The 13,444-nt window shown below is 36.2% G+C and overlaps 1 protein-coding gene across 3 annotated transcripts in view; it reads left to right on the forward strand.

The window, feature by feature from the left end:
• Positions 1-204: 204 nt before the first annotated feature.
• Emcn (endomucin) overlaps positions 205-13,444 on the forward strand; it is a 62,435-nt gene continuing 49,195 nt past the window's right edge. For 2 of the 3 annotated variants that reach the window (XM_042701702.1, XM_042701701.1), the window contains exon 1: positions 206-449. In XM_042701702.1, the coding sequence (XP_042557636.1) occupies positions 380-449 (70 nt within the window). In that variant the 5' untranslated portion in view covers positions 206-379. Of the gene's footprint in view, positions 450-13,444 lie in introns of all 3 variants that reach the window. The other variant, XM_042701703.1, reaches the window with a different exon arrangement.

The raw sequence follows: 13,444 nt of genomic DNA on the forward strand, positions 1-13,444 counted from the left end.
CAAAACAGAAGGAGAAAGCCTGCTAGTCCATTCTGTAGACGGATCTGATTCTGTTCAAAACTCATCCTGACCTTTTTGTGGAAGAAGAACAAAATAATGTAGCAACAAAAACACAAGTGGCTGCCAAAGGAAGAGAGAGGAAAAAAAAAGAGTTCCTGTAGGGACTGAAACAATAAATCTCCTCTCTGCTGAACTCCCCAAGGGAGTGTGTGTATTTCCTCCTGTTCTTTATCAGAGCCCCCAAAATAAGTAGGAATGGGCAGTGGCAGTTTACACTCGACATACCTTTCCCTTGGCTAGTAAGACCCTACCAGGCTGGGAGGAAGGTTTCCCAGCCTTATTCTGGAGAAAGAAGCCACTGAGACAATCCATAGGCACCATGAGATTTCTTCAGGTGACTACCACTTTTCTTCTGCTGTCCAGTCTTTGCAGCAGCCAAGTCAGTGCAGGTACTGTTTTCTCTTATTTTCTGTTGGTATATGTGTTAGGGATGACTGCTAGAGGGCTCAGCTTTAGTTTACTAGGAAGAAGCTTTCCCCTGAAACATGAATGCAGCAGTCTCTTTGCTCAGTGGAGTGTTTGGACATGGACTTGCAGCTCAAGGAGTCTGGTTCTCAACAGGGAAAATATTTGCTTTCACTAAAGAGAAATGCTTGCTGGTGCAATAGCCAATGTGTATTGAGTGAAATCACAGAGGTTAATATATAAAAATCTGGTAGAAGAGAGTAAAACTGGAATAGTAGCTAAAAATGTTGATATTTCATTAAATATGTATTCCTTTCAGAGATAAGTCTAGAAATAATAAAACTTGTCACATATGGGCAGTGAAAAGTTACACTTGGCAATACTGCACTGTCAATGTCAACCTGAACTATTCTCAAACACTTTTCAGCTCAACTAGTACAAAGATGCTTAGGGAATGAACCTTAATTCACTATTAAGTGAATCATAGTTATCTTTAAGTGAATGAGAGAGATGAAAGTTCAGAGACTTTTGTTACAAAACTATTCACCTATCTAAACATACCCGAAAAACATTTCATGTAACATTTCAGGAATTTATACACATAAAAACACTCAAATGGAGGATATATGTATGCTAACTACATTAATGACTGGTTTTTAAAATGTTGGACACTTTACCCTTCCTAAGTAATTCAAGATAAAAAGTTAAGTTTAATCAGTATTTATTAGGATTCTACCTGTCTTGGACAGTGCAAACAATATAAAAATGAGAAAAATGACTTTGCATATAAAAATGAGAAAAATGACTTTGCATAGTGACAAAGGCACTCTTGAGAAAAACAAACAAATAGTTCTAATATAAGACAGATTTAGTAATTTGTGAAAGGTGAAATGCAAACTATCATTTAAAAAAAAACAAGAGAGATTGATTTTGATCCTCAGAAGACTTGGGTGAATTTCTTTGAAAGGTCAGTTATAATTTTATTTTGATTGTGCTCTTTTCAAAAGTTTTCGGCCTATAAAATTCTAATTTCATAGTATATTTCTTCTTGAGCAACGTTTTTATCAGTAATTTTTCAAAATATCTGCATATTTAGAACAAATTTCAAAGCACTTCAAAATCATCTATTTGCTTACTTTGCATCTTGGAATTTCCAATTAAGTTGCAGCAAATATCAAAGCCAGCAAATTTAACTTCCAAGGGATACTAAGACTTGGACTTTTTAAAATAAAGAATATTTGTGAGGTGTCACAGAAATCAATGCATTAACTTATAAGGAACTGTTTGTTATGCATGAGAAAAATTGATGTGAATTCCAACTCCTTGAAACACATTGCTCATAAATATATACCTGGTTAATATAAATTCAGAAAGTCTAGGTTAGGTTGCTAGCTATTCCAGGTCTATAGGCTTTAGTTAGGACACTACTCTGCTTGCATTGTTCAATACAGAATGGATTATATGTCTTTCTGAAAACAATATGGAAAATTATCAATAGAATAAGCTCCGATCCATGTCCATATAGAAAACTCAAAGGCAGAGAATGGCTTGGCAGATTTTTCTATGGTCCATATTAAGAAAACACCAACTTCTTTTAGCAAATTAGCAATGAACTCACCTTTTCTTTAACCCATGTAAGATCAGATCTCATTTGAAACATGATACCAGTTACCCAGTAACTTCAACTATCTACTTCAACTTCAAAAACAAGCACAAATCAACCATTTGAATTGACTTTGAAGGAACTGGACTACATTTTCATGTATGACTTTGTTCCATTTGACTCTGCCTGGTTTATGTTCCCTCAGCAGATCAAGCACCGGAAATGAAGCATTGCCTAAGAAAATCCAGTAGCTTCTTTCCTAACTCGCAGTATCAAAAACACAAGGATTTAAGAACTTTCCTTGTCAACCAAACTTAGAATAATTAACACATTTTATCAGCAGAGTTGATGGTTTCAGGAAAGAGGCACTTCATCTGCCTGAAATTTACAAATTGTCAAGCAGATGCCGGCTTTTTACATAGTAATTTACTTCTGAATAATAATCGTTTAGCAAAATTGACTGTTTTTCTTTTCCTTTCTGATTTTTTTAAGTCTCAGCTTTAAGTAAATACAAGCTTTTGTAGTTTTTTTGTCAAAAATCAAGGGAATCTTTTTACAGGGCATTGAGTGGCTTTTCTTACTTGGTTGGTGGTATAATATTTTACAATGTCCAATTTGGAAGGCTGTTCTTGTGAAATATGTATGGGAGGTTCAGGAAAGGAAACAGCCATTCTTTCTTAAGTTTTCTAAATTGTATTTAAAACAGAACAGACCCCTGCAGTGGCTTTTAAACTCCTTTGACTTTTAGGTCTTGATCGATGAGCTTTTTGACTGTTGGAACTCAGAAATTAAAAGAAAGATTTCAAGAAAAGGGAGACCTTGGGAACAATATGTACTTCCTTCTCAAATGTCATATACTGTTAAAACTTTATATGAACTTAGGAGATATTACCATGTTTTATAAATTTATAGCAAAGAAGAGATGCCACTTTATTGGAATCTAAAGGACTTAACTGCTAAAAGAAATTGGGGAGTGGGGGTGGGTGGGAGATGGGAAGGGATAGGAAGGGGAAACAAAGGAGGAGGCAACAATGCTTGATAAGAAATGTACTCATTACCTTGCCCATGTAATTGTAACCCCTCTGTATGGTATTTTCACAATAAAGAAAAGGAGAGAAATTCATCTGTTAGTGACATAATGTTTCAGAAAACAAAAAGTGGTTAAAAGCATTGTAAGCAGATACTATACTAAACACTGAAGGCTTACGGAGAGCAATATGACACATGGAAAGGGAGGAGAGTCTCCCCAGAAATTTTAAGTTTGATTGATTTAAGAGGTAAGTTTGGTTTAATTGTAAGTTTGATTATTTAAGAGGTAAATAAAGACTGGAATACAGAAAAGTGATAAACTCACAAAATTGGCCTGAGGTGTAAAGATATCACATAAGTTCATATATAAATTTGTAGATTATGAGAAGCTTTGAAAGTCTGAAGATCAAGAGGGTTCAGGTGAATAAAATTTCTTGAGTAGGAACACTGAAACATATTCTGGTCTAAAAATGAAAGGAAATCACCTGTTAGCCATAGTTAAAGATTAGAAAATAAGGTTGAAACTATGGTATCAGTAAATACTAAATATCAGGACAGGAAGTACTGACATACATTACTAGCAGCTCAGTGGTAGAGTACAGGCTGAAGAAAAGGAAGGACTTGAGTTCAACTTGTAGTGACACCAGAAAAACAAATAACATACTGACTCCCATGGTTAATTACTTTAAAGCCTATAACTGTGTTTTAGAATAGGAGGTACATCATGATTAGAGCTCTTAAGTTGCGAAAATTAATCTGAATTAACTTGCAGACTATTGATCAGATGTTATTAGAATCTGGAGAAATAAAGGTTAAATTAGTTCAAATCTGATGGTCTTTCAATTAATTGAAAAGATGAGTCATACTTTAAGGAAGTTGAAAGTTTGTGATTTTACACACTATACTGGCAATGCAATGGACGGTTGAAGCATGTAAGAGGTTATTTGAATTCTAAATGTGGGCAAATGGTTTGGCAGCCAAGATGATGAAAGAGAAGAGGGGATAATTCAGGGATAAAAATGGTGTCTGATTTCAGACAGGGTAATTTTGAAACCCTGATAATATATTCAAGTTTATCTGTCCAAAGGCAAATTAAAGTTGCTTCTTGGATAGTAGGAATACAGCTAGACCTAGAGATGATGGGAGGGGCCTAGAATTCTGCATGCAAAGATGTCTTACTCTAGCCCATTGCAACATTAATAACATTACCAATTTACTTCCCTCCTAGATGCCCAATGTTTTAATTCTTTTATGACACTTACTTTCTAATTCTACAATTTTCAGGTATTTTTTCTGCTTAAACCACTGCAGAAGAAAGAGCTAGATTTAGTACAGTTTATCTATAAGCAAGAGTACTAAACCTATAATATTGAGTAGTTGTATGAATGAATGCATACATAAAATCATGCCCTCTTTATTATTGTCATCTTTAATTTCTTTCTATGCCAATCATTTACCAGCCTATCACCTTGTCTCTGAGGGAGATTGTGAGCTGGTGTGAATGGTATAACACAACAAAGATAGGAGTGGATGATAGCCATCAGGGAAAAAGGATAAACAGAATTGGTTTAATTCCTCCTTTTTTGGTTATCGGACATTTATAGTTCCTTAGTATTAGAAATGTTCAAGCAGATACCCTGTGAGCAACCAGCTTCCCAGAAATACAAAACAATTTTAAAAATAAAGAGAATTTGGGGGCTGGGAAGGTGGCTCAGTGGTAGAGTGCTTGCCTGGCATGCATGAGGTCCTGGGTTCGATTCCTTAGCACCACATAAGCAGAAAAAGCCAGAAGTGGTGCTGTGACTCAAATGGTAGAGTGCTAGCCTTGAGCTGCAGAGCTGAGGGACAGCCCCCAAAGTTCAGGCTCCACAATTGACGAAAAAAAGAAAAAAAAAACAAAAAGAGAGACAATTTGGAATAAAAATTAATATTCCACATTTTTACTTTATCTTTCATTTTAAGTAAACCAAGTTACTTCAAAGTAGATCATTTAAGCTAATACTTTGTATTTACTTAATAGTTTAATTTGCACCTAAGCTGATATGGGTGATCTGTTACAGGAGTAGTAACCTAGTGTGGAAAAAATCCAACGGGAAACCCATTCCCAAAACAATTTCAGTAGAATTCCTCACTAACTCATTTAAAAATAGTCCCCACCCAAAAATAGAAATGATCATTGTAGAATTTCTATTTTCAGAAGATTCATAATGGTTGCCAGAAACAAATTCCCTGGCAATTTTTATCTTAAGGATTGTAATTACTCAGAAGACTGAGGAAAATACTCATGTTTGAAGGTTTCAGAATGCTTTTCATTGGCTAGGTAACTGACCTTTTCCTCTTTATTGGTGAGGACACATTCCAAGCTTAGATAAAGATTTGAACTTACAATGATCTAATCTCTGTTACTTATATTCTTTTTTTTTAGTAACTATTTGCCAATTTCCTCTTCATCATTAAGAACATTTGAGATACACATTTTTTATTAATAATTTTTTATTGTGAAAATACCAGACAGAGGGGTTACAATTACATGGGCAAGGTAATGAGTACATTTCTTATCAAACATTGATGCCTCCTCCTTTGTTTCCCCTTCCCATCTCTTCCCACCTCCCTCCGCCCCCTCCTTCCCCTCCCCTCCCCCGCCAAAGTTGTAAAGTTCGTTTTTCTACATAACGTCTTGTACATCTCATTGTCGCAATGGGTCTACCTGAATGCAAATTTCTTAACATTGAATTTCCAAAGAGAAATTTGCCATAAAAGATATTCCATTCCTGTGCTGTCTACTTCCATGCATCTGAATCCCCTGGGTCATTATAGTAACTCTTGGTTTAAGACTAAGAAAGCCTGTTGAGGGTTACAAGTTCTCTCAGGAGAGAGGTATTTGTAAAATCAGTTACGTTGACAAAGTTACATCTATAGGACTCCTAAGTGTTGGGCAACCAGATGAAAAGTGTTTTGCTAAACTTGAATAGAGGTTTCAGGTCTTGAAGAACGATCTATCAGTAGAGTTATTCCTAACTGTTCTCTAAATAGAAGCAGTTACCATATGGTGCCACAGACACCTGCTGTGTCTTTCCCTACATCTTTTCTGGTCATGGATATTCCAGCCATTGCTGTGACAACTCTCTATGAGCAGGTGTACCAGCCAGCACCTGCCTTCACTTCAATGCATAGATTCTGCTTTCTTGTTAGTGCTATTCTGATACCAACATATGTTCCCCAGTCCCACCTGGCACTGTTAGATCCTTGAGCTAGAAGCTCAAGGAATGTTATCGTTCCTAGGATAGCTCTTGACCAAGGCGGGAGATGAATAAAGGCTGTCCTCCCTGACCCACTCTGTCTCCTTCCCCTGGTATCACGTCCTTTCATAAGCTAAACTGAATGCATCCATCCTTCACTCATGCTTTGCTTTCTGAGGAACTCTGGGATTTATTTTTCTAGATGGAAATCTTTGAGTTTGGAGGAGAGTGTACACCCAGATATAGATTCCAATTTCTCTGACATGTTTAATTAATAGGTGCTAGCATTCTTCCTCTTTACTTAAACCAACTAAAATGTGTTAATCAATCTTTGGTTAAAGAAGCTAAGCAATATTCTCAGTGGGACCTGTTCTAATGCAATCATTCTTCAGTTTGCAGAGTCTCGGTAATGAATTATACTGTGAGGTTAGTAGTCAAGAAAAGGCCAATGTGGTTGCTTTTTACTGAAATTAGAAAGGGTTTTCGATCTGTTTCATCAGTCATTCTGGCTGAAACCTGAATTAATTATAGCAAAGACTGGAGAATGGTGATCACAATTGGATGTGGACCAAGTTAACCTGAAGATATATGGTACCATCTGCAAACATCTCCCAACTATGCCAGGCACTTTACATGCACTGCTTTCCTCACCACATTTCATGTCCATCTGGATTAATCCTATTTAAGAAATGGAGGCTTAGCTGGGCGCTGATGGCTCACGCCTATAATCATAGCTACTAAGGAGGCTGAGATCTGTGGATCTCAGTTTGAAGCCAGTCTGGGTGGAAAAGTCCCTGTGAGACTCTTATCTCCAATTAACCACTCAAAAACCAGTAGTAAAGCTGTGGCTCAAAGTGGTAGAGTGCTAGCCTTGAGCTCAGGACAAGGGTCCAAGTTCTGAGTTCAAGTCCCATGACTGACAAAAAGGAAAGAAAATCAAAGAAAAGGAAAAGAAAAGATAAGATAAAAAATGGAGGCTTAGGAACAGTACAAAGTTAAGCTATACTAGGATTGTATGGCTTACAACCAAAAGCAAGGGTGATTGATGCTCTTCAAACCTTTCCCAGAGTGAGGGAACACAAAACATTGTATGAAAGGAAATGTACTCATTACCTGACTCATGTAATTGTAATCCCTCTATACATCACCTCTAATAACAGTAAATTATAACAAATCAAAAACAAAGATGCCTTCATTTGCAAAACAAAAACAAACAAACAATAACAACAACAACAACAAAAACCCTTCCTGTGGCTGGCTATGTTGAGCTCTTTCGTTAAAAAGAATTGGGTTAGCTGGTGCTTCATGCATGCAATCCTAGCCACTCTGTTGGCTGATCTATAAGCATTGTGGTTCAGCTGGGGCAAAAGAAACCCTGTGATTCTTATCTCCAATTAACTAGCAAGAAGTCTGAAGTAGAGGTGTTGTCTAATTGTAGAGTACCAGCTTTAAGTGAAAAAGCTAAGTAAGATCACAAGCTTCTGAGTTCATTCCCAAGTACCAACACACACACACACACACACACACACACACACACACACACACACACACACACACACACACAGGGTTAGAGACCTACCAGTTGCACAATTTGGAAAGAAACTAAAAAGAAATACTTATTACTGAACTAATCAGTGTCACATTTACAATATCCTAGAGTCTCACTGTCTGGGCTCAAAGTCCAGCTTTGGCACTTACCAGATGTGTGAACTTGAGCAAGTTACTTAACTTTCACTGTTATAAGCTGTGGGTATGCATAGTCCTCACAGATATTTAAATAATTGCACTAGGTAATATGCATAAAACACCTAGAACAGAGTAGGCATGCGGCAAACACACATCTTGCTGAATTTTGAAAGTCAGAGTCGGATCATTTATTATATTCCATCCTTAAATAAATTCCAAGTCAATTTCAATTAGAATCAGCAAATATTTAAGTAAGAATAATGTTAATTTTCACAGGCTAAAATATATGCACATGCAAAATGTTCACAAGAGAATTAATATAGGATTCTAGAAAGATGTTTTCCAAGAATATATTTAGTCACAATATATGCAGGTATAATCTGATAGATGCAAATTTATGGGCTGGCTAGAATGGCTTACAGATTTGCAAGTCATATAACGTACTCTGTGACTTAAGTATTCAAATTATTGAGCAAAATAGTGTTAATGTTTGATGAGAACTGTAGTTTTTTAGTCTGAAAAAGTCAATATTCTCAAATACTGTTTCCTCTCACAAAATATTGAGCATTGTTTAATCTGAGAGGTGGGAGATATTAATGTAAGAAAATATAATCTTGATGTGAAAACTAAGTTTATATTTAACTTATTTTATGCCAATCCTCTTTTGCTTCATTTTCTGGATCTAAAAGTGAGAAGAAATGTGTTGACATAACATTGGTTCTGCACAACAAAGAGAAAATCATTCTTAAAATGCCTTTTAAGTCATAAATTCCTATTAGAACATTAATCATTATCGTATTAATGAATCCTTACATCTCAGAATCAACTGATAAAAGGAAAGGCATGAGCATTCTCCTGGGAAAGCTTGACCTCTGGGTATCTTTATTTACACTGCCTCTCTTTTAGTCACAATTCCTTTCCATATTTTTCTAGCCCTTTCACATCTAAATGGCCATGTGTTGAAATAATGCTTGAGTTACTTAAACACATACATGCACATACACACCCACACAAAGCACAGAAAAAAATTTGATCACACATTGAATTCATTTTTAACTGTAGAGAAAAAGAAATCCCTTTTTGTGGTACGGACTGTGAAGTTGCCATTTGAGGGTGTTGGCCAAGTATAAGGTCACAGACACAATGCTCTTAGACAAGGCCCCTCCTGCCATTCATCATCTCAGAGCCACCAGTGTCACCCCTGGCCAACCACAAGAACTCTCCACTGGGAGAGTCTCTCTACAAACCTAGTTTTAAAGATGAGACTCACCATAAAGCACAGAATTAACAGATTTCAATATTTATGAATAGCAATGGCACTATTGAGATAATACTATTACGAACAGAATACTTAGTATAAATCAATGAGCTTTTTATTCTTCTTATATTCTCCTTCCCCTATCATTTTTTCTGACAACTTCGTGTATGTGGTCCAAGTTTTGAATCAAGTAAGGTTTTTAAATTGTATAAGTAAACAAAATGAAGCCAAAGTGACCATACTGACATCCATTTGCCAAACCAAGTTGCCATCCGGCTTTGTGTAAGTAGCCAGGGAGCAAGAACCAAACCCAAATGATCTTTTCCAAGGAGAAGAAAAAACATGGAGGATGGGCACACGACAGAGGTTTAGTCATTAATCTTTGTATTAATGTGTTAAACTGTATTTCTTCAAATGTCACCAGAGTTGAAAAATACCTAAGGTATTTCTGGATATGAGGGCAATGTTTATTTTCATTCTTAGCCTAGGTCGCGGGGAAGCTGTGAGAGTCATTTAGGAATACATGCTCATTGGCTGAGCTTATTTGACTTGCTCTATGAAGATGACCTGCCATCTTGTTTTGTATAAATAGTAGGAAGTGCCTACCTCTGGATTATAATGTTTGTCCCAATTACACCATAATACCTTGGTTATCTGAATGCAAGTGTTAAATCACTGTCACTAGAAGAAAAAGTTGTCATCTTCTAGTTCTATTTCTTGTAATCATTTACCAGTTCATTCCAAACCTTTTCGACACAATTAGTCCCAACTTCACTAGAACAGAATGTAAATTTTTTAATTCAATGGGAAATACACACATATTTTACAATTTGCACCTCTAACACTAACCTGTATTGTTACATTATATTTAGTCCTGTATGAAAATAAAAGTATCAGATACTACAGTTGTTCTCATGTTTTACAATATTCATTGACCAGCAAAAAAGAAAAAAAATATTATTTATTCTACTGATATAAAAGTAACAAGTTTGTTCTTTGCAACAATACACTATTTATTTGAATATTGCATTAAACAGGAACTTTAGCTTTAAAAATTATGTATTTGGTGATATAATAATGTCCTTAAACTTTTTATCACTAGGCCCTGGCTTATATCGGAGCCAGCACCATACAGTGTGTGTGTGTATGTGTGTGGGTCTGTGTGTTTGTACATGTGTGTCTGCATATGTGCACGTGTATGCATGCCAGGAGCTCTTAATCCTCATTACCAGAGGCCACAAGTTTGCTGTGTGACTAATGTAACAGAGTGCTTATTCTCTCCAGATTTTATCTTCCACATCTGTAAAGCAAGTATGGTTTGATTATACCACGGTTTCTTCCAGACTAACAACTTTATGTTCTTAGTATACCAAACTGTTTCTATACATTTTGCCCTGAGTTATTTTGCCTAAGTTATTATCCTCATTCTGGAGCCAAATATTATCGACTAATAGCCAATTCTCATCCATCAGATACAATTGTCCCAGTGCATGTGAACAGTCTTTCTTCTGTTTTCTCTGGTGATACTATGTGGACGTAATTTGGAGAGATGTATAGGATGGGGGCTACCAAAAAATAAATAAAAGACTTGGAGAGAAAGGAGGAAAGGACTGAGGTAAGAGAGAGAAACAGAGAGAGACACACGGACAGAATTTTTTTTAATTATTCAAAACAAATCCCCAGAGGACAAATGAGGTTACAAAAGTGACAAGACTGACAGAAGGAGCTTGTCAGAGAGGCCTGGGAGGGAGAGATGGGAAGATCCTCTCATTGCTCTGATGGCTTGAAAAGATCATGTGTACTGGTCTCTGGCCTCCCTTATATTGACCGTGGGATTGTTTCTCACCATTATAGCTCTTTCCAGTCCTTCTCTGTATCCACTCCATCCTTGCCCATTCTCACAAGATGAGATAAGCAGAGGTGTTTGCTTTCCAAGGAAATGATTAGTCTCCTTCGTTCAGGGAAATTTTTGACAGGAATTCAATGTAATCTCAATTATTTTTGCTTGTACTAGTTGAAGATAGTAGGAAACTAGATTTGGCCAAGACAAATATTATTTGGACTACTGAAATCTCCCTAGGCCAAAGCTTACATTCCAGTTTTGTTTGGCAGCTCCTCTACCCCCTTTTCCTTATAAAAGCTTGTTGATGGCTTTTATTTCTACCATTATTCTCTCTCTTGCTTCCATTTACACTGACAGACCCTGGGCCTTGAGAAAATTAACCACATTTAATAACAATTGGATTAAGAAAATAGCTATAATATTCCCTTCAAAGTTTCAGGTGGGGTCAGCATATGTGAGCTAACCCATATAGAAAAACGTCTTGTTCTCAAGGAATAATTAGAAGTTAGAAGAGTTTGAGAAGATGTAAGGGATTTGATGACTAGCATTAATACCTTGTAGGCCCCAAAAGAAATTGAGAACCTGAGATTATTGTTGAATGTGCATAAAAATGTCCAGTATTTGAAAATTGAACATTGAAATTTGTCAGCTGGCTCATTACCCTGCCATGACTTCATAAATAGGGATAAGATAGAGATAGAGCTTGATATTCTCACTTCTAGAATACAAAATCTAGCCACCTGTATGTGTAACTGCCAGATGTGTGTTCTTTGGTCACACAGTATTATAACTATAGGAGAATTTTTGTTTTAAAATTCATCAAACAACATTAGCCACAAAGCAAGCAAGCAAGAAGAAAGGAAGAAAGAAAGAAAGAAAGAAAGAGGAAAAGAAAGAAAGAGAGAGGAAAAGGAAGGGAGGAAGAAAGAGAGGAAGGAAGGAAGAGAGAAAGGAAGGATGGAAGAGAGAAAGGAAGGAAGGAAGGAAGGAAGAAGGAAGGAAGGAAGGAAGGAAGGAAGGAAGGAAGGAAGGAAGGAAGGAAGGAAGGAAGGAAGGAAGGGGGAGAGAGAGGGAGGGAGGGAAGGCCTGAGTGAGTGATGCAATCATCTTTAAATGGGAGAATGGCCTCTCTCCTACAAACACACAATGCACCATGCCCTACCTGATCCAACCCTCTCACTTGATCTCTACCAAATATACACCTTGTAAAGATGTCAGTTTCATCCCTAATCATTTCAATGGATACAGAAAACAATGACTTCTTTAGATAAGTCAACATTTTTATTGTGGAAAGGAGCATGAAGGAAATCAAGAGTGAAAGGAATTTTTTCCCCAGTCAATTCCAGTAGCTGCCAAACCTTACAGCAATCACTATGAGCAATGGGGAAATGTTTTCCCTTGAGACCGGAAACAACACAGTCTTGCCCTAATTGTTACCTTCATAAACCATTGTACTAAATATCTTAACTAGTGCTAAAAGAAGAAAAAATGTACTACAAGAACTGTAAAGGAAAAAATACAACTGGTATTATTTGTAGATGATATGATAGGATCATATAAGTAGAAAATATGTAAGATGTTGCCGACAAATTATGAGACTTAAAGAGTCCATCCAGGATTCTAGATATTTAAAAAATCATACAAAACCAACTTTATTTTACAGATGCAACAGATAGCAAAAAGAAAATTGAATAACTTTTAAACAACACCAACAGTCAGGTAATCATAAATAATTCTAGTAAAAGATATGCATAGTTCCTATGAGAAGAATCATATAACTTTATTAAGCAACATCTATCCAAATTTTTTTTAATTCCATGTTCATTGATTAGAAAACCCAGTGTGTGGAATAAAAAATGTCGTATTTCTACTAGCAATGCTTGAAAGTAAAAAATTAAAACAACCAAATCAAAACAAAGCTGGTAGACATTGAGATTTCACTTTTGCACAAGAATAAAAATACAAATACATATAAAGAAATTTTTAGAATAGTAAAAAATAGAACAATTTTAGACAAATAAAACACGATTATCCTCACTCCTACATTATTTGTGGCTTTTGTATTTCCCCACATCGAGAATGAAACCCTAAAGCATACAGAATAGACACTGTATACTCTTAAACTTTCAATCAGCCACTATTGATTTTCTTTCAATCCCACTCTGTTATTCTTGTTAAATGTTACTCATTGGGGGTCAGAAACCTTCCACGTAAGCCTTACCTCTGCTCAGGTTTGCTGCCATTTAGTGGATGGCTTTCTATAAGGTGTCACTGCCTCCCGTTCTAGCAGAGTCATTTGCTGTCTTTAATGAGTCAGAGAG

The sequence above is a fragment of the Dipodomys spectabilis genome, unplaced genomic scaffold, assembly GCF_019054845.1.
Source record: "Dipodomys spectabilis isolate Male_0828 unplaced genomic scaffold, ASM1905484v1 ptg000297l, whole genome shotgun sequence".
NCBI lineage: Eukaryota > Metazoa > Chordata > Mammalia > Rodentia > Heteromyidae > Dipodomys > Dipodomys spectabilis.